Source organism: Labeo rohita, chromosome 8 (assembly GCF_022985175.1).
Source record: "Labeo rohita strain BAU-BD-2019 chromosome 8, IGBB_LRoh.1.0, whole genome shotgun sequence".
Classification (NCBI taxonomy): domain Eukaryota; kingdom Metazoa; phylum Chordata; class Actinopteri; order Cypriniformes; family Cyprinidae; genus Labeo; species Labeo rohita.
This window is the reverse complement of record NC_066876.1, coordinates 3,308,685-3,330,799: the sequence shown is the minus strand read 5'-3', so window position 1 is coordinate 3,330,799 and position 22,115 is coordinate 3,308,685. Positions and strand designations below refer to the sequence as shown.

At 33.9% G+C, this 22,115-nt stretch overlaps 1 protein-coding gene across 5 annotated transcripts in view; it reads left to right on the top strand.

Moving 5' to 3' along the window:
• Positions 1 to 22,115, top strand: part of prdm16 (PR domain containing 16) — a 264,934-nt gene that overhangs the window by 77,256 nt on the left and 165,563 nt on the right. For all 5 annotated transcript variants that reach the window (XM_051117211.1, XM_051117210.1, XM_051117209.1 and 2 more), the window contains exon 2: positions 9,989 to 10,338. In XM_051117211.1, the coding sequence (XP_050973168.1) occupies positions 9,989 to 10,338 (350 nt within the window). The remainder of the gene's footprint in view (positions 1 to 9,988; positions 10,339 to 22,115) is intronic.

Sequence of the window (22,115 nt, the reverse complement as noted above, 5' to 3'; positions counted from 1 at the left end):
ATTTGCTGTTAAGGTGTTCTGAGTGTTTATAGATCTTGGCTGTAGGAAACTGTAAAATAAATACAATTATTATTATTATTATTATTATTATTATTATTATTATTATTAATAATAATACTACTACTAATAGTAAACGAACAAACAAATTCATTCATAAATAAATAAATAAATAAATAAATAAATAAATAAATTTGTGACCCTGCATAATTTGGTCAATTTTGGTGATTAAATAATGATAATAATAATAATAATAATAATAATAATAATAATAATAATAATAATAATAATAATAATAATAATAATAAACAAACAGATAAGCAAGAAAGTAAACAAATAATAAATAAATAAATAAATAAATAAATAAATAAATAAATAAATAAATAAATAAATAAATAAATAAATAAATTTTTGTGGGGATGCATAATTTGATCATTTGTTGTGATTACATAATAATAATAATAATAATAGTAATAATAAATGACGACAACTACAACAACAACAACAACAACAATAATAATAATAATAATAATAATAACAATAATAATATAAACAAATTAGAAATTAGGAAATTAGAAAGGAGCCTCTAAAGTTTCTCTTTTGTTCATAACTGGTTTATAAGCATTTTGCATTACAAGTTTGGTAAGATCCTTGATACATATTGTTAAATTATTATTAAATTGTTATTAAATTACCAAATACATGTTTTAAGTCACCAAAAGAGATTTCATTGAAGACGAGTCATTCTGAGACACTGAAAACACAGGATCATGAGCTGCTTGTGTGTAAAAGAACACAGTGCTTCACTCTGAAGCAAGCAGTGCATTTATTTCTTTGCGATTTGATAACTGCATTAAACCATACCACGATTATGGTTCTATCTGAATTAATCAGGCATCCGTAGTTACTAGGTCTGTAGCACAAATGCTGTGATATGAGTCATGCACCAAAGCTAAATATTTAGCACGAGGGATTCTTTTACCCCAAATATCTGACCTTAAGCGCAAACAATATTAATAATAATCCTTGCCTTAGCAAACACCACTAACTAGGTCTCTGGTGAGCTGTGAATGAACCTCAAATGTCAATGAATTTGGAATTTGGGCTAAAGCGTGAAGCCATATCCAGGAGTTTATTGTTAAAAGATGTCATAATGAAATTCTAGTCAAGCTGCTCCAGCACAGATTCACTCCGGTGTGCTGAAATGCCAATGAAAATGTATGTAGGTCAAAAGCCTGTGATCGCTGGCCTAGTGCAGATCAGCTCTTCAGGAAGAGGAGCACAGAGCGTGGCAGAGTCTCATCCACTCTATAGCAGCTTGCAATAATAAAGGCCCCTGTTCTCCTGCTTAAGTGACGCTTTTACAATTTATCAAATAAATCTGATGCCTTCATGTCTACGGGCCGGCTGCACAGTAGTTTCCAGTGGAATAACAAAGCTGAACAAGCGTTTCATTGTGGCCGCAGCTCAGAGGAGAGAAGGACCCCCAAGGTGCGAATTAATGATGACGGCCTGATGTAATCAGGATAAACAGTTCAGTATGAGAGCCAGAGCAAACAGACGTTCAGAAGAAGGCACTTCACTTCCGGGAGGCTTAGTATGCAGCAGAGATCCCTACCCAAAGAACGTCAAAGCCTCAGTTTAAAGCGCTTCTTTATTCTGTCCACCCTTCTGCTGGATTTTCGACTTGTGGCATGAAGTCTGGTTCACATTGTAGCTAATTCTGAGCATGAACGGCTCACTTAGGCAGAAGAGACTGACATGTAAACCTCATAACCCCTGTGTTGTGTGTCCTGCGACCTAGAAGTTACGTAAATCCTAGAATACACCAAGCCGACCTCAAAGAACTAGTGGCGACGAAAACCTTGCGTCGGCTGGGTCTGGACCAAAAAGCTGCACTTGAACACACCGAAAACTAGCGTGTGCATTCTGTGCCTGCATGTGAGGAATTAATTGTCTAAATCAGCAGGTATCAATAGTCTATATTTTCTCCGTTCAAAAGGAGAAACCAAAACAAGATTATACGAGATATATGCAGAAATACGAAATGTAAACAAACCAGCGCTTACTTACTATTTTTAATTTAAGTTGATAACTTTCTCAAAGGGCACCTGTTATGCAAAATCCACTTTTAGAAGGTGTTTGGACAGAAATGTGTGTTGGAGTTGTGTGTACACAGCCATCTTAGAATGATAAAAAATACATACAGTTTTTATTTATGTTTTTTTTAATCTTCATAAAATCAAAAACAAGCACTTTGGTGCCTGTCCACAAAATGATGTCATATTTTGGTAGCCACGCCCACCACTATTGACTGACAGGTGCACGTTACCATATTCTCAGCCGTTTTGTTTGCGATCGATCGACTGTGTCGAAAGCAGTGTGCCGTCAGGAACAACCTTGCTCTGTTTTATGATCATAAAACATTCAAGGATGTTAGTGTTTCTGCTGTAAATGTCTATTGAGGCTTTTTAGAAGTTTTACTAAATTTTACTAAAGTCTATGCACAACTGTGATTTGAGTTTACAAATGTTTGTAAGACTTTATGTATATATCATTTTGTAAAGCTGACTGATATTTTTCTATACCTGTAAATAAAGGAAGTAATTACATTATGTATTACATTACATTAAGTTTTCATGGATTACTTGACGAATATAGCAAAAACAGTAAGGTACAGAGTTTATCATGTTCACTGACTATTTATTCATTCATTGGATTTAACTAGGAAAACATGAAGCTAAAAGTTTTGTAAGGTCATCTAACAGGCTACTGCAGTTACATTATACATTGGCACTCAGGTGCATTTACATGGAGCATTGTAATTGGTTTAAAAGTCCAATCCAAATGAAAATGCTCCATATAAACACCTCAGTCAGAATAAAAATGCTCAAACTGAATGAAATTGTAAGTGGTTTGAGAGGGGTAGGATAAACCTTTCTATAAACCAAACAAAACTAAAATTCTGCAACATAAACTCGTTAAACATATTACTTTGCATCTACGTCAGGTAGGACAGGTGATTTCGAAGTGAAAGTGAAAGCGGTAAAACAGCGCGCATAAGAAAGCGATTGCACGCTTTCCCGATCGCCAGCAACTGCGCGCGATCACAGATTGCAGGCTTTTTATTCATTGTTGCTCTTGGTAGGAAATTTTGTATTTGTTCCAGTAAAAATACCGGTCCTCTCATGTTCACTCATGTTGCTTCTCCTCTGTTTATTGCCATACGCCTCTTTCCGGAGTTGGGCGGGAAGTTGCAGCTCATTTTCACGTAAGGGAACACACCCCTGAAACAGCACTTTTTAGACCCGCCCCAAAAATGACACTTTTTAACACGATAATAAACTATCTGTATTGTATTTGGATCTGAAACTTCACAGGCACATTCAGGAGACCCATAAGATTAATATTACATTAGGGCATTACAGGTGCCCTTTAATTTTAAGTGATTCATGTTGTTATGAAAATAATTGTTTATTGGAATACTCAGGTAAGATAACATAACATTAGAACAGTCATTAGAACATTAGAACAAATCTCTTTCATCACTTCACTTTAATTCTCGTGCACAGACTCGTTGACTAAACTGAACATCCACTCAGAGTTGTCACTCTCGCCGACAGCCCCAATGTCGATTCAACATGTCGCCGAAGTGTGGAACACACCAAAAAAGTAACCAGACGGCCCAACATTTTCTCACAACCGACTGCCATGTCCCGGCCTTATATCTACACATCCGTTATGTGTCAAATGGTCCTTGAACAGATTTTGAGCAATCTGCAGGGGAGCCATCTGAGATTGAGGACATTTTCACACCTGGCTTGTTTGGAGCGTATGCTTCATATCATAGTTCATCATCTCACTTTTTTTTTTTTTTTTTTTTTTTTTTTTTTTTTTTTACTTCAGCTAGGCCTGGGACACACTAGATGTTTTTCAAATGTTAAAGGAGAAGTTCACTTCCAGAACAGAAATCTACAGATAATTTACCCGTTGTCATCCAAGATGTGTATGCCTTTCTTTCTTCAGTTGTAAAGAAATCATGTTTTTTGAGGAAAACATTTCAGGAATTATCTCCATATAGTGGACTTCAGTGGTGTCCCTGAGTTTAAACATAAAAATGGCAGTTTAAATGCAGATTCAAAGGGCTCTGAACAATCCCAGCTGAGGTCTTATATAGCAAAACATTTTCTTAAAAAGAAAAAAGTATACTCTTTTTATCCTCAAATGCTCATCTTGCCTAGCTCTGCGATCCCGAACTCTGTGTAATCCAGGTTGAAAATCTTCTTTCTCATTTTCTCCTCCAACTTCAAAATCATCCTACATTGCTGCATAAGTATTTACAAAGTAAACATGCAAAGAAGGTCACAACGCCCTTTCCAAAAAAAAAAAAAAAAAAAAAAAAAAGCAGTGATGTAGGACGATTTTAAAGTTGGAGGAGAAAATGAGATGGGAGTTTTTCCGACATACCCTAACTGTATTGATTCGGATTACAGAAAGTACATACGTGCATCGCAGAGCAAGACAAGATGAGCATTTGAGGTTAAAAAGTATATTAGTTAATAAAGGCCTTCTGTAGTGATTCAGTGCATTTGTGCATGAAAAATATCCATATTAAAACTATCATATGCACATTTACCAGTGGAATTCCAGCAGATGAAGTAAGATGTAGGCGAACATGTTGACGACTGCAGAAATGCAGAAGAGATCAAAACAATACACACAATGCATTAGAAGTACAAAACAAGGATTTGTAAGGAAAACTGTAGGAGGATTTCAATATAAGCCAAGAGGAGACTAGTTTTCCTTTTCTATAAACAAAACTATACCTTTAAGAACAGTTTCAACACACACTACACGATTCGGCCAGACCACGAGACCACATACTTGTCAACTGTAGTATCATTTTTACAGTGAGACGAGATCTCACAGAGACTTGTAAGATTAAACGTGACTTGCGGAGAAAAACAAATGGAAGACAATCGACGTTGTTCTCATTGTCAGCTTGTTCTCCTGCCGTGAATTTTGTTTTACGGGAAGAAAAACAAAGAAAAAAAAAATTGTGTGGTCTTCTTTCTCAATTCTCCACTTTTGTGGCACGTTTGTGGCTGCCAAGTTTCAGCTATCCAAGCAACATCCAGTTGGTGAAGCTTGCTCGCTCTCATTGGCTATAGCGGGTATCACGCCAGAGGCAGCCCGATCAAGAGTCAATTTGGAATTGTGCCTGCTCACGATCAGGAGCGATAAAATAATCAAAAAGCCATCAATTGTAGGGTTTTTGTGGTAAAAAGTTGTGTGCAACAAGCCTAGAATTGGGCCATGGCGCCTTCTCTTCCAGCCAGATCGCTTAGGGGTGAAAAGTAGGCTTAAAATCTTCAATTGTGTGGCCTTCGGCATATTTAAGTGTGACACTTGCATTCAGATCAGCAATAAAACAACTGACCTGAGATTGGCTGAACAAGGTGGTCTCAATGCAAATTAAACCAGTTGGTTCAGTTGTGTTGAGAAAGCAACCTGACCCAACGTACTAACAAAACAGTGTTATAATTCATAATGGGAAATGTGTTAAAGTGAAAAAGTAGCAGTGACTGATTCTCATAGTAGTTATAACCAAAGAGCGCCTCTTTATCTTCAACTATCCTGTAATTGGTCTGAAACAGGTGGTGCATTACAAGAATGCTGTCCTAACGAAATCTTGATTCATTATATATCAAAATTACAGCAATTCATGGCCTGTTTTGGAACAAAAAGAAGAAGAAGTAGAAGAAGAAATGAAAATGGCTTTTCGCTCTGATGATTCTGATGTTTTGTTCATCAAATGTCATGTAATTCACTCTTTCAGTGTAGCTATCTGTGTGTACACTACAGGCTTTTTAACTGGACTGTTTAATAGATTTTCCAACCCTTTCTATGGCTGTTGAAAATTTACTCGGGTCATATGCCAAAAATGAGAAGGGGGAAAAAAGTTTTAATGGTTTGAAAACACTTTTGATTCTTGCAAACAGCACCAGATAGGCAGTGGTTATAAAACTTTAACTGATCTGTGAAAAGGGGAAGCTACTACTGGGCCACATGTTCTTAAGTTAATTGCCTGGCTGCTTTGAGACTCCTATGAAAGTCTGATCATTAAAGAAATTGGTAAAACATTTCTTTGCCCTCAAAATCGCAAGATGACGCAGGAACTGTTTTAAAAGCTTTTCATTTTTTACTGTGGAGCTTTTTATGACACTCCCTGATTGCTCAGAATTGTTGGTTTTTAAAAAGGTTTTGTCACAAACATTTGCATCATTTGCATCACAAACTTTTGCATACTGTAAGTGACCTTGGGAAGCTAGGACATCTTGGGATTTAAAGAAATAGTTATTACCAGTAATGAAATTCTGTCATCATTACTCACCGTCATGTCATTCCAAACTCATAAGACTTTTGTTCATACTTGAAGAACAAATCTTATTGTTTCTTGCAGAAGCTCAAATATGCTTGCATGACATGCAAGAATAAACCTCACTGGTTCTCACGCTTTTAATTTTAATGTTTCTTTATGAAGTTTGACATGCTGAATATGAAAATCACATTACTTTTTGTATACCATTGACAGTGCTCATTAAAACTTTGTTGACTTTATACAACTTTATACAAGTGGACGTTATACAAGCTAATCTGCTATTACTCATAAATAAAAAATTACATGGTACATGCACAATACTGAGCTAACAACAGTTTAACATAAACAGTTGACAGAAGTGAATCATAGAAAACTCCAGAAGTGTATGCTGAATGATATCTGTCTGAGGAATGTTCCAGAAAGCACTAGAATATTACAGAAACTTCAAGAATGTTCTAATAACAAAATAAATTTAAAAAGCTTCATAATTAATTATAGAAGTTCTAAAACTGACTTGACCTAAATATTTATATAAATATTATATAAATATTAAAATATTGACACTACATGAAAACACATAGTACAATAATAATTAGCACCACAGAATTACAGAAGAAAAACATAAATATTTAAGTTAAACAGTTGTATTTATTTATTTATTTTTACAATTTATTTATTTATTTTTTTTTATCTCTTTATGGACTTTTTTTGAGGTGTCCATTCTTCCAATGGATCAAAAGAAATATCTCAAGTTTTATTAACTATATCTTCATTTGTGTTTAGACTATGAACAAAAGTCTTATGGAATTGGACTATGAGGGTGAATAAATAATGACTGATTTTTAATTTTTTGGGTGACTTGGTTGCTTGAGATGACAATCCGTAGTTCAGCATTATTAAACAAAGTAACTGACCACAGAATGCTACGACTGACGTATCAGAATGAAATATTACAGAGCGCTGAGTAATAGTGTATTTTATTAATTTTATGTTAAAAATCAAACTTTTTAATTGTTTTAATAGAGAGCATTTCTAGTATTTACCTCTCTCTAGTTCTTTCTCTCTACCTCGGCAAAACCACTGTCGTTTGACTTAAAGCCAACTTAGCAGTAACTACAATTTATACTTATTCATGGCTTTGCTGCTGCTTATAAGTAAACAGTGTTTGAATGTGAGAGAAAACAGTTTGGAGTCATAAACTTGTGTTCTTGGCAGCGCTGGCAGGGGGGCCGAGTCTGGTTGATTGGAAGCACTCCTGATGTAATTGCGGCCTAGTTAGCCCTGATTGCTGGTCCTGTGTTTGGATAGCAAACTGCAGCGGTGCTGCTACAAATTACAGCGAGTCCATCCGTGCGTACTTGCATAGTTGTCGTCATGGAGACCGGTCAAAGGCGTGTTGTGTCCCGCCTCAAATCCCGCCGAAGAAATTTAAGAACATCGTTTCAGGTGAGATGCGTCAGGTCGAGACCAATTTTGACAGCTCCAGCTCTGATTGGTCATTCCATGATATTAAAGGGCTTGCATGTCATTTGTGCTTTATGATACATTTGAAACCAATGCAGAGAAACACAACCTATTTTTAGCCAAGTTGTCTCTTTTGCAATCGTGAATGATAAGTACCGTAATTATGCTGTCAAGCAAAGAGTGACAATAAACATAGATGGCTGGCAGTGGCGTCAGGCCACAGGGTCATTTGCTGCCATTATTTGTAAAATGATCAGACAGGAAATGGCGGTGACTATAAAATAGATGGGATCTTCCCTGCAGCAGCCTGTTTGAGTTACAAAACATTCAACTAACTTTAAATCCTAAATTTAGGTGGAGAATCCTTTTAACAGTTAAATGCATGTCACCGTTTAACCAGCAATAGAAAAATGGGCGGTTTGGTTTGAATCATACTTGTTGCAATTGCTTGGCGATGTCGGTGGTCTCTTGTTGGTTGGTGTGGCGAAGCGGTTAAGAATCTGGACTTGTGACAGAAAGGTTGCTGGTTTAATCTCCACATTGAAAAATACTTATTTTGCTCATATTCATGGTTAGTAATTTGAACAACCAAGCCTGCGGATTAAATTTAGCCACAGTACATGTGCCGCACCAGATACGAATGATAGCTATGATTTCTTGAGGAGGTGTGCTATTACTTTTCTAAGTGATTTGTCTTACGATTTTTGCTTTTTGGAAAAAATGGGGGGGTAACCAAACCATCTAGAGACCAGAACATTATAGAGACTCTTTAACTGAGCCTTTTACGTGATGACATCATGATGACAATATCTATAATAATTTAGTAATAATTTAATTTAATAGTTTAATAATTTAATAATGCTAGTTTTCATTCTAATTCTGTGAGAAATGTTAATATGCACAATAAAAACATTGACAGCCAGTGATAATCTGCCTGAACTAGAGCAATTAAAGCAGCAGTTTACTATAGTCAACGCATATATATATCGTGCTTTATTTAGTTAGTTTATTTAGTATAGTTATCAAAAATATATTAGGAAATATATTAAGTGTATTACGAAAAAATATGTTTAAAAGCATATGTTCAACATGCAAAGCAAATTATTGTATTTGAAGGGATAGTTCATGCAAAAATGTCAATTTTGTCATTATTTACTTTACTATCAGGTTTTTCCAACCTTGTATGATTTTTTATTTTATTTTATTTTATTTTATTTTATTTTATTTTATTTTATTTTATTTTATTTTATTTTATTTTATTTTATTTTATTCTGTGGAACACAAAAATGACTTTTAAAGAATCTTCACAGTTCTTTGTAAATAGCAGTGGATTTGATTTAAAAGATGTAGTGCAAGATTTTTATGTTTATGGTATTATTCATGGTCATTTTTGAGCCCAAAACACATTGGACTCACTGTGGACTGTCATTATATAGAAAAAAAGCTGCATTGACATTCTTCACTTTACACTTTAGGGAACAGTACTCACTATTAACAAGTTACTTATTAGCATGCATATTACTAACATATTTGCTGTTTATATTTACTTATAAAGCACCTGTTTTGCATGACCATATTCTGCATCCCTAATCCTACACAATACCTGAATTTAACAACTACCTTACTAACTATTAATAAGCAGCAAATTAGGAGTTTATTGAGGCAAAAGCCGTAGTTGATGGTTTGTTAATAGCAAGAACTGGTCTTTAAAGTAATGTGGGACCTTTAAAGGTTCTCTTTTTGTGTTTAATCAAAATAAGGGTTACACTTTAGATTAGGGAACACATATTCACTATTAACTAAAAGTTAATAAACATCTAATGTGCTGCTTATTATTCATAAGGTGGTTGTTAAGTTTAGATATTGGGTAAGAGTAAGACATTGAGAATACGGTCATGCATAAGGCATTAATATGTGCTTTAGAACTACTAATAAACAACCAATATGCATGCTAATAAGAGACTAGTTAATATTAAGAATTCGTCCTTGAAATAAAGTGTCAACCGTCGAAAGGAAATCACATGATTTGGAGCAACATGAGTTTAAATTTTTGGTGCAACCATCTCTTTCACAATCAACATTTGACATGCTCTGCATCTCTCTGTTTTGCTAACGTATTGCAAATGTCTCTGTATTGTCTTTCAGATGACAGTGAGGCAGTAGACAGCATGTACGACACAGAGCCCAATCTCGTGACCGGTGAGAGTGCAGAGGAGGAGACAGAAGACAGCATCATGTCCCCCATTGCAGTGGGACCCACGTCCCCTCAGCCCTGCAACGAGGACTTCACTCCTAAAGAGGGCTCACCCTACGAGGTGCCCGTCTACATTCCCGACGATATTCCCATCCCTGGCGACCTGGAGCTCCGCGAGTCGTCCGTTCCAGGGGCTGGCCTAGGAATCTGGGCCAAAGTCAAAATTCACATGGGAGAACGCTTTGGACCATACAACGGACTGCAGAGCGCCACGATGAAAGAGACCACTTATGGATGGGAGGTACGTGGAGATGAGTTGGCGTGCATTTTATATGTTAGCTTGAAGGTTGAATTTAAAAGAGCTCAGTTTTGTCCCAAAATGGCTCGCTTGAAATGGCCGTGTAGTCTCGTGGAATCTTTTAAGTTCGTCCATACTGGTTTGGCTGACCAAAGTGTGGAGGTCTGCAAAGGTCAAGTGTGCCATTTGAGACAGAACCTTAGCTTAGATTCTGGAGATGAGCAGTGACTTCAAAGATTCAAGGGCCAATTTGACTGGTGCATGTGGTAAGTCCGCCCTGCGGTGACTAGCTCATAGTCTGTGGGAAAGACATGAGCACATTATGGGGTAAAGATGTTCATTCCATGTCTCTGGGTTTTCTTCATCTCCCCCTTTTCTTTTCCATCCATCCCTGAATTTCATTTAATGGTAATTTTCAAAACCCTGATTACTGAAGATATCAGCTTTTCTCCTCTGCCTACATCTATTAGAATACACTCATTTGGTCACGCCACATGATACGGGTTATAGGAGACGCGTGGCATTTGCGTGGAGCCATATTGAACTATTAATTTTCATTTCAACATGACATCGGAGGATATTGAAGTTGCTTCGGTAAGCTCATTAGAGCACATGCTGATTCCCCCCCACATGACTGATCAGACGTGAGCCGCTCTTTCTCTTCTCCCTCTCTCTCTCTATACTCTACTCCACTGATATATACCATTACACTCATTTGGAATTACACATGAGCAGGGGGCAACCAGAAATCGTCCCGGGCCCTGTGATGGAGGGGGGCCCACTAAGGTCCTGTATATTATAGCCCATGGGTCTGAGTGAGAAGAGGGCCACCCGTAAGAATTTGTTTCTGAAACATTTTGGCCATTTTTATGCTTTCAGAAAGCATTAATAGTGTAGTATTGTTAGTTCTGCTTAATGCATTTCAACATTTTTGAACAAGTTTCAAAGAATTCCAAAGATATTCTCTAAAACCAATGCAGGAAAAGTCAGATATTAGAAATGCACAGTATGCTGTTTTACTCAGATGACTTACTGCAACTGTAATAAAGTGCAGTTTACAAATAGAACAGACAGCGTGAAAGATTGTATCCCATCGTGCAATGAACTCAACTTTTTTATTGAGAAAATTCAACTGCAAAGCCATATTAAAATCTTTTTAGACTTTTTTTTTTTTTTTTTTTTGATCCCCGTGCTAAAAGTTAAAGACGATTTTATGAAAAATAAATGAATGAATGAATCTTCCTAGACAGCACTTCTGGATTAAACATGCAATGTAGCATATTGTAATTATATACTGCATACTTATTAAATTAATTGTCAGCATGCACATGAACATTCCAAAAATAGCCATTGAAATGTGCAATAATCTGTGCATAGACATCATCTACACATCATGCTTTCATACTGGAGGCTTTTTACCCTCAGTAAATTAATATTTCTGCTTGCCCAGTGTCCAGAAGGTTACTTTTGAAATGCAAAAGGTTACAGATTATGCTATTCAAAATCTAATAAGTAGTGTAACTCTTTCAGTTCCTCCATTAAAGTAATGTAACTGATTACATTTGATTACTTTTCTAAATTTCTAATGAATGTTTTCAACTGTTTCAACTGTTTAAACCAACCAGGCTTAACCTTACAGTAGCTACTCAACACTAGGGTCAGACCAAACTCTTTCATCACTTGAATCAAGATTATAATAATATAATTTTAAAGCACAGCCACTGCAAAATCAGACTTTAGCACCTCTTTTTACTTTGAGGTTGTTCTTAATGTATTTATGTATTTATTTATTGGAATACATTTTTATCACTCACCACTTTTATCACTTTATCACTGACAGCTCTCAGACAGGTTGTAGCTTAAAGCTTTTCACCGCAATTTGGATTGATGTAATTAAAAGACGTGGTGCAAATTCAAACAAGAGAACCAATTAAAAGCATCAGAATAGCAACAAATTAATATTTTATACTAACATATCCTAGCTTTTTGCAGAAAATATTTAGATTTAACCCCCTTTGCAATCATTAACATTGTCATTTAACTACTTTTTTTTTTTTTCTCAGAAAACTGTAATGGATTACAGTTACATTTATTTTGTAAATTGCATGTAACTACCCTAGTGAAAAATAAACATACTAAAATGTATTTAAAATACATTTATTTCATGCTAAGTATACTACAAATACATTTACATATTATGTACTTAATAAAAATACCCTGAAATTAACTTTTAGTATACAAAATATTTAAAGTCCGCTAAATTGGAACAACTAATTTTGTACTTAATGCACTTTAATTGTGCAGCAGTAGTGCTGAAGTCCATCTAAACATATATTTAACCCTTTAACTGTCACTCATTTTTCAACACAGACATAAAAATGCACCATCCAGACTTAATTTTTTATAATTCATGAATGAAACCATGTTGTGATATAATTTTGATGTACATTTTCCTTAATGCACTGTCTGATTTTAAAATGCCTTTCAAAGGATGAATTTTGAGATTTTAAGTTTTGCACTGATATATAGTTTCTTATGATTTCTAAATTGTGACAGGGAAAAAGGCAACGAAGAAAGTCGTTGAAAAAAAAAAAGATTTTTTTTAATCGCACTCTTGACATATATTAATCTATTACTTTTCCTACATAATTTGTAACACAAAAATATGGTAAAATATCTTTTTAGTAGTCTTAGACCTTTCCAACGATGTATAGTTTGCCATGCATTAGATTGGGATTTATTTATAATATGGTGAAGTAAACTTAGTGACAGTTAAAGGGTTAAGTATATTTGATCGTGCCAAAGTGGAACTATTGCAAGTATATTTTAGGTACACTTTAAATAATTTTTTTATTAAAAGACCAATATTACTGAAAGGTCATACAATCCTCATCAATAGTGACATTAAAACATATTTTAGGCTTAATATTAGGAAATGTGCATTGTGCACAAGTAGCACTCCAAATAAAGTTTAATTACAATTTTTATATCAGTAAGTCTCCCTAGTAAATATGTTCATAGACTTTAACTATACTTAGTATAAAATAAATGCATTTTAAATCTGTTATTTACTAGGGTAGTTGCTCCTAACACTAGACATGCCTAGTGTTATTTCCAAGAAAAGGCATTTTAGCTGTCTTTCTGCTTAGGGTTGGATTCACCACTAATGATGCTCGTCAGAATCCGGCCCCAAGAGAAAACTTCTCTCTCTCTCTTTCTGTCTCTTCTGTCTGCCTGACACAACGCTCAGATTTCAGCCCTAATTTACACGCTCAAGTACTTCGGCTTTATGTTTTATAAAGAGTACACTCAAGGCCCTGGTTGACAGCGTAACGATTGACAAGGAGCACATCTATGGGTATTTCCTCACACACACACATACACACACACACTTGCTAAAGACCAGAGAGACATCTGTTGGACCATCTGTGACAAACCATCTTTAAAAATGATACTTGTTAGCAGCTGCCGGAAAGCGGATGACAGTGCGTTGCCTTAATTTGAAGATTTTCTATTTAATTGCATTGATTCTTTTTGATTTTCTAGTGATTTTGAAATGTTATTTTTCTGTTAAAATACTTTCTCCTATCCCAATTTGAAAAATAAACAAACAAACAAACAAGAAAAACTATTGTTTGCATAGTGACTCTGTGGCAGCTTCATAACATTGTTCTGTTTGTTTGAGAATCCTCACACAGCAACAACCAATGGTGCCACTTTAGGGCGGGGCTATCTATTTGTCCAGCCAATCACAGGCAGGGGGAGTGTTTGGGAGAAATTCATACATTTTTGTTTATTGCTGCTAATTGTCCAAAAATCACACACTTCACCTTTAAGGGCTGTCAAGTGGCGAGTGTTTTGCTCATGTCTGTAACAGCTATACTAAATGTTTTACTCAAAAGAAAAAATGAAAACAATCATTCCCCATCGCTCATAAACCTCAAGCTCATAAAACATCTGCTATAAAATGTGGAAAAATAAAGGAACACATCTAAGCCACATCCTGTCTGCCTCATTCGCCATGGTTTTAGGGTGCTGTGCTCTTATTAGGGATAGTCATAACAGTCAGACATAGATAGCCATCGCCGCTGTCCCTGCGGAGCTGGACTCGGCTACGTCACCACGCCGCCTCGACCCTTAGACAAATAGACAGAAGTGAGAGAGCAGAGCAGCTAAGAGCAAAGAGTCAGAGGTGTTAATAGAGCGGGATTACAGAGTGGCCACAACGGGCCAAACACAGACAGATATCCACCGAGTGTTTGGATGACGGATCGTATGCGCGCAGAGCTCACATGGTTTCTCATGACTGCAAAACATGCGTATGCCGTAACCAATGTCATTCTTTGGGTTTCCGTCTGTGGTGCAATCATGACTTTTCTGTATTTTAGGCCGCAAAGGATCATAATACACACACACCCACAACTTTCAGTGCCTGAATTTGTAGCTTTATGCTTGATTGCAGACTTCTTTGCAGTCCTGTTCCAAAAACCTTGTTGTTGACTGTCTACACATGAAAATGAACCTCATAAGTGACTGATCTGAAACACTCTACACAGCAACCCCACACACCACACAAATACAGCTCCTCATGTAAGAGTTTAGCATTAGAATTTTGCATTTTAGCATTAGCATGTTGCTGTCAACTGCAAACTGTATAGAACACATTTATTTATTTATTTGACTATTTTTATTAATCCCAAGAAATACCAGTCTCTTTGTGAAAAAGAGTACATTCATGGAAATATTATATTTTTGGGGTAGTAAAAATACTATTTAATTGCAATTTAATTCTGTGTATTACAGTTTAAATTTATATAAATGCAACTAGTTGAACTTCAGTAAGACGTCTCTTTACATGTGATATAATTATATATACATAATTACATACAATTCTTTGAAACATGGTTAAATTGTATTGCTGATCGTAATGGCAAACATTTATTGTAAATTAAAATATACATTAATGTTATTTACACTGAATCATGTATGCGATGTATTTAATATATTTGTAATTACACATTCGGAATGATGAAATTGCAACTTGATACAATTAAGCTTAATGTTAAATTAACTTAATGTAATATTGACAATTAAATATTAAAATGACCTACTCTAATAGTTCACAGTGCTTTCGTATGTTAGTCAATACATACGAAAGTGTAATAAAGCATGACAAAAATATATTTTTCATATTTTTATATTTATCTGTTTCTACACTGTTTTTTTTTTTTTTTTTTTTTTTTTCAACTTAAAAAGTAAATGTTTGTGCTGCCTTAAAGTTTTACTCAACTCAAATATCCAAGATGTCACATAGTACAAATTTAGGCAACAAAAGTTGCCTAAATTTTAAATGTTACAGTAACACAAACACTTACTTTTTAAATGTAAGTGTTTTTTTTTTGTTTGTTTGTTTACGGTTGTATTTATTTATTTTTTGTTTTATTTTAATTATTATTTTTTTTTCTGAAATTATATATATATATATATATATATATATTACTACTTAATTGCAATTTAAAGAAATGTATTATAGTCTAAATTGATATAAATCCAACTAGTTGATCTTAAGAAAGACTTAAGTGTATAATTTACATAATTTAATAATCACATAAAAATAATTACATACAGTTCTTTGAAATGTAGTTAAAGTGTGTTGCCGATCATGCTCACAAACATTTATTATAAATTAAAATATACATTAATGTTATTTATACTAAATCATCTATGTCATGGATTTCATATATTTGTAATTACACATTTATAATGATAAAATTGCAGCTTAGTACATTTAAAATATATTAACTTAATAATGACTAACACCCAACAGTTGAAATTATCTAATGTAATAGTTCACAGTGCTTTAGTACGTTAGTCAGTACATAAAAAGTATAATAAAACATGACAAAATAATATTAAAACAAGGATTTAAACATGCTTTCAAGAGAATCTTTTAATTTGAAAATATTACAACATTTACTTAAGTGTGTACTTAAGACAGTAATGAACGACATGTACCATTTTAGGGCTTAAGTGGCCTTTTATTTAATTAAAATGACAATATCTGCAAGTACAGAAAAACAAATAGAAATATCTTCGTAAAATGTATTAAATATTTTAAAAATAAAATAATGCAATAAATGCAATAAAAAATGTAATAAAATTAACTTGAGGAACTTGAGGAATGCTACAAACTCAATACTCAGTATTGTTAATTTCCACTTCTTTTACCAGAGGCTGGTCATACAGCTAAACCAGAAAAACTGGTGTGTCTTATTTCAACATGATATAGTCAACACAGTTTTCTCTCCTTGTCAGGCATTTCGGGGGGGTTATTGTTCCCTGAGCACATGGCAAAGCATTCTGGGATTGCTTTGCAGATCTCCCTGCATGCAACAGTCATGAATATGCTTTAAAATGCCGTCTGTATAGGCAGGTTTTGGGACAGAGCCGTTGTCTGAGAGCGTTTGCGTTCTGCTGCAGGTGTGGGTTAATGAGAAGAGGCTGCAGGTGAACAGGAAGTGCTCTCCTGTCTGTCCCCCAGGCTATCCTGTCTCGACTGAGGAGGTGTTAACTCAGATTCATTTCAGCGAGACGGACAGCTCAATCTCAGAGATGCTTAGCCCCAGGGCTTCACTCCCAGAGACACTCTCTCTCCAGCCGCAAAGCACTGCTCAGGAACAAGAGACAGAGCCCGTCTATTTAAAAGCCATTATGATTCCCTTTATCACAACATATTATAACAGCGACCCCGGACACAGACGCTTTCAATCAGATCTGTTTCTGAGCGGGACTCCAGGGGCCCGGAGAGGAAGGTTTATAGCCAGTGGCCCTGTCGGTTTAGGGGGTGGATGGTGTGATGGCACTAGCTGGGGTATTGACGGAAGTGCCGAACACACTAAGGAACGTGAGGCGGGACGCTGGCAATCCAACGTGAGATGCTGTCAGATTAGTTCCATAGGGGACTGCAGTCACCAAACCTCTGTGTGTGTGTGTGTGTCCGTCTACTGTCAGACATGACTAGAGGGGACAGAGTGAACACAGGACGTGTGTGTGTGTGTGTTTCTGAACTATCCATTTTCCTTGAGACAATTACTGACAGGGAATTTCAACAAGTGCAAGAAAAAAAGACAGGAAAAAAGCAACATTAGAAATGACAATGAGTTTTAATGTGAAGTAGACACATATTTAACTGAAGTTTAAAGGAATAGTTTACCCCAAAATAAAAAATAAATAAAAAAATAAAAAAAAGTATGTTTGTGCAAGTACGTTTTACCTCATGTGCTTTTTCCATTTATTTATTTATTTATTTATTTATTTGTATGTTTATTTGTTTATTTTTATTAAATTAAATCAAATTATTATTAAAAATATCAAAGATGTCAATTCATAATATCAATTTGACTAAACTTAAAATTATACAGCAGCATGAACACTTTTTTTTAGTTAAAACAACTTTTTTTCCTTCTTTTTTTATATGGTGTATTTAATATACATTTATTTTTGATTTCTGTTTTAGTACATTTATTTTATTTCAGTTAGTGCTGTCAAATGATTAATCACGATTAATCGCATCCAAATTAAAAGTTTGTTTACATAATATATCTGTGTGTACTGTGTATATTTATTATGTATATAAATAAATACATACACATGCATGTATATATTAGAAAAATATGTTATGTTTGTATATATGAAAAAATATTTAATTATATGATTTATATAATTTAATTATATAAATTATACGAATATACATATATGCATGTAAATACATTTAAATATTTTTTTTAAATATATACTTTATGTGTGTGTGTGTGTGTGTGTGTGTGTGTGTGTGTGTTTATATATACATAATATACACAGTGTTCACACATATATTATGTAAACAAAAACATTTATTTTGGATGCGATTAATTGCGATTAATCATTTGACAACACTAAATTCAATTAATTGCAATGTTTCTAATTTTAATTTGTGTTTATTTAAGTGTTTATTTTATTTTATTTTATTTTATTTTATTTTATTTATTTTTGTCCATTTTTTTTTTTTTTAACATTTGTTTTAATAGAAGTTAATAAAAACTGTGCATAACACAAAAAAGAAAAATGCAAGATGATTTAATGTCTGTAAAATAAAACATAATAAGAAATACCGGTTTAAATGTAAATCAAATATTTTATTGGACTTCCACCAGTGTAACTTAATTATTATAAACACACTTTTGTTATTTTTTGCCATTACATTTATTAATGTGCTCTGACTTTCTGAAGAGTCTTATGTGTCAGTCTTCTACTGCTGATATTTCCATGTAAATAAAACGAGCAGCCTCAGTGAGTATTTTTAGCGCTGAATAATTTATGTGGGTGGTGACACTGATAGAACTTTATTTCAACAGCAAACTTATAAGGAGACTCTTTATGCAACCGTGAAACAAAAGAATCAATGTATGAGGGAATCAGAGAGGGAGAAAGCTTGTGATGGCATTTCTTCAAAAGCCAGATAAATGATGTGTACACATGCCGTGCCCTGCCAGTGTCAGCGGGTGTGGTGGATTCGATGTTAAACCCAGTTTGACCTCGCTGATGCTGTTTAGTGTCATTTATCGTAAAGTTTCTGTTCCCATCCCTTATGTCCTGAATTACACTGTCAGAGGTTTAAGAATGTTATGAAAACGGAAGGACGAACTCATTCTTTTTTTTTTTTTTTTTTAATGTACAGGTGACAGAAACTACGTCTAAGAATCTTCAGATTCTGTAATGCATGAGCAAAACTGAACAATCCAGTTATAAGCTAAGATGCAAACCATGAAGACTGAAGTGAATGTATGCGCTCCACAGGAGAACTGCAATTTTGTATTCATTTATTTATTTATTTTTCCAGAACAAACAATGGTCATTTTCACCTCTGAAATTCATGTACAAAATTAATAACATGTATAGTAATAATAATAATAATAATAATAATAATAATAATAACATAATCTTTAATAGAAGCTAGAATTTCTTGTATATTAGATTAACAGTAGTTTTAAGCACATGATATTGCAAAAATATTATTTTCAGATTTATTGCATCATTTAACAAAAGCATACCTTGATTGAAAAAATATATTATAAATTGCATTTACCACCTTTTTATTTATATTTTTTATTTAATTATATATATATATGTATATATACACACACACATACCTATATTCCCTTTTATTCTTCTTTCTTTTTTTTAATTAATCATTTACACACATTTTTAACTTGATTATGTTTGTTTCATTATTTGCTTAGATCATCACAGTAAAACAAATAAATAAATAAATAAATAACTGATTTTTTTTAAAGGGATAGTTCACCAAAAAAATTAATTCTGTTATTTATCACCATCCAGTTGTATCACACCTATATGAATTTCTTTCTTCTGCAGAACACAAAAGAAGATATTCTGAAGAATGTTAGGAACCAAACAGTTGCTGGTAGCCACTGACTTCCATAGGATAGAAAAAGTACTATGGAAGTCGATGGCTACCGTCAACTGTTTTAGGTGAACTAACCCTTTAATAAATAGCAAACATAAACAAAGAAAGCTAGAAAAATGAGTTTCTAATACAAAATTAATGAGACCCATATATACACATATAAAAAGGACAAAGTGAAATGTGTTGCTGACTGAAAGATGTTGTTGTCCTCTCTGTATATAATGAATAACCTCTCACTGATTTTGCCAGTACAGTTCAGCAGTGATTTTACAGTACGTGAAACACGTGCTTCACCATTAACTTCCGATTCATTTTCACTTGACCTGCGGATCTCCAGACCGCGGCTACGATCTGTTTTGATCTCGATGGCACCCATCCTCTATTTCCCCACCTCTTCGAAAACTTCAAAGGCTTTGACCTAGGGATGACTTTGTTGCAATGCAAACTCTTTATTTGCCTTCATGACACAAGGTACTTTTCCATATCAGCATCATTCATCCCGCTGAAAAAAAAAGCTCACCCTCGCCATTTTCTCATATTTGCCGTGCTGTTGACTTAGCGATACCTGGTGCTGGAAGTGTTCGCTTTGCGCCTTTGGTCTACGTGACAGATGTTTGATTCTCCATGGTTGTTCCTCATATTTTTGCCTGAATTCCTTTGTTTCCTGATCCGCCTCTGACAGGCAGCTTTCATGCCCGTGGTTGACTTTGTTTGTCCTTACGCTAACATCCCTCTCGACTTGAGCGCCACGCCTCGGCGCTATCTGTCCTGACCCTGCCTTTCACCTCTCTGTTTGCCAGCCTTTGTGCTGAATTGCTGAGCCGCTAAGCATTTGTGGAGATACTCTGTCGGCACAGTTACAACTTGTCTGCTCGGTTTGTTGAAGATCTTGTGAAGAATGTACGAGGAGGTTGCCGTAAAGGTGCACAATGCTAATGGTTTTTGGAAAGAATGACTGACAATTAGACGGCCATTTTAAAGAGATGCAGCAGGGTGATGTGAGTCATTTTTGCAGTGTTAAAACATAGGAAGTTGATAATACCTGAAGAATGCTTTATGTTATAGTTCCCATTCAATCCGTTTCACACATTTCACAGCCCTTCGAAGCAACAAGGACAATAATAATAGACCTAATAACGTTATTCTAATTTACTTAATATTGTAAATTTCCTTAGTTTACATAATATTAGTTAAAAAATCATCATCATTATTATCATTATTATTATTATTATTTATTTTTTATTATTATTTTTTTTTTTGAAAGCATTGCATTGCATTTATATGATGAAAATTATATGAAAAATACAAGATACATATTATACTACAGAGTTAAATAATTTACTCTTATTTATGTTCATGAAATATATGAAACTGTGTTATTCGCCAGTTGGCCATAACTTTTTTGATGCAGTAATGCAATATTGTTTAGTGTGATTATATAAATATGTAATGCTCTACAGTTTAATATTTGAAAACAAACAAACACAAACCATAAATATTAGTACTGTAAACAGTAAATGTACTGTTGTTATGCATATTATTATTATTATTATTATTATTATTATTATTATTATTATTATTATTATTATTATTATATAAATTAGTGTTATTCAATACTTTACTTTTCATTAGTATTAAAGTGATATTTCTTTGAATTAATGAATAAATAAATAAATAGTACTGGCTCTGTTTGTAGTTATCTATTTATTTATAATGAAATAATGCACATACAGTTTCATGGATGGTACTTGTAAAATATTTGCTTTGTATAAAATGTATGAATTGGTGTTTTTCTTTCATTGTAAAGTTGCATACTGCACTAAAATGTTGCAATGACAAATTATTGAAATAAATTAAAAGTTCAAATGTTACAAATAAGTTACAATGTTGATGTTGTAATACTGGTAACACTAATATAAAAAATTGGTGATATATGTTACACAAAAAATTGTATGTATTTTATTTTATTTATTTATTCATTATTTTAGTTATTTTATTTATTTATTTATTTATTTATTTATTTATTTATTTATTTATTTATTTATTGCATTTTTGTTTGTTTTGTATTTTCTATCAGTGTTGTATAAGAGTTTTTATGCATAATAGTAACCCTAAAATGTAATCAAATAGTTTAAAATAGCTGGGCTAAGAAATATATTAATTTAGTACACACATTATCCCACCGGTCACAATTGTGACTGACCATAAAACACAATTTTTCTCACACTTTTCCAAAAAAAGAAATTCTAAAGATAACTATTGATTATCTCAAAGGGTTACCAATGACACATCTTTTGGATATTTTCATGTCTGG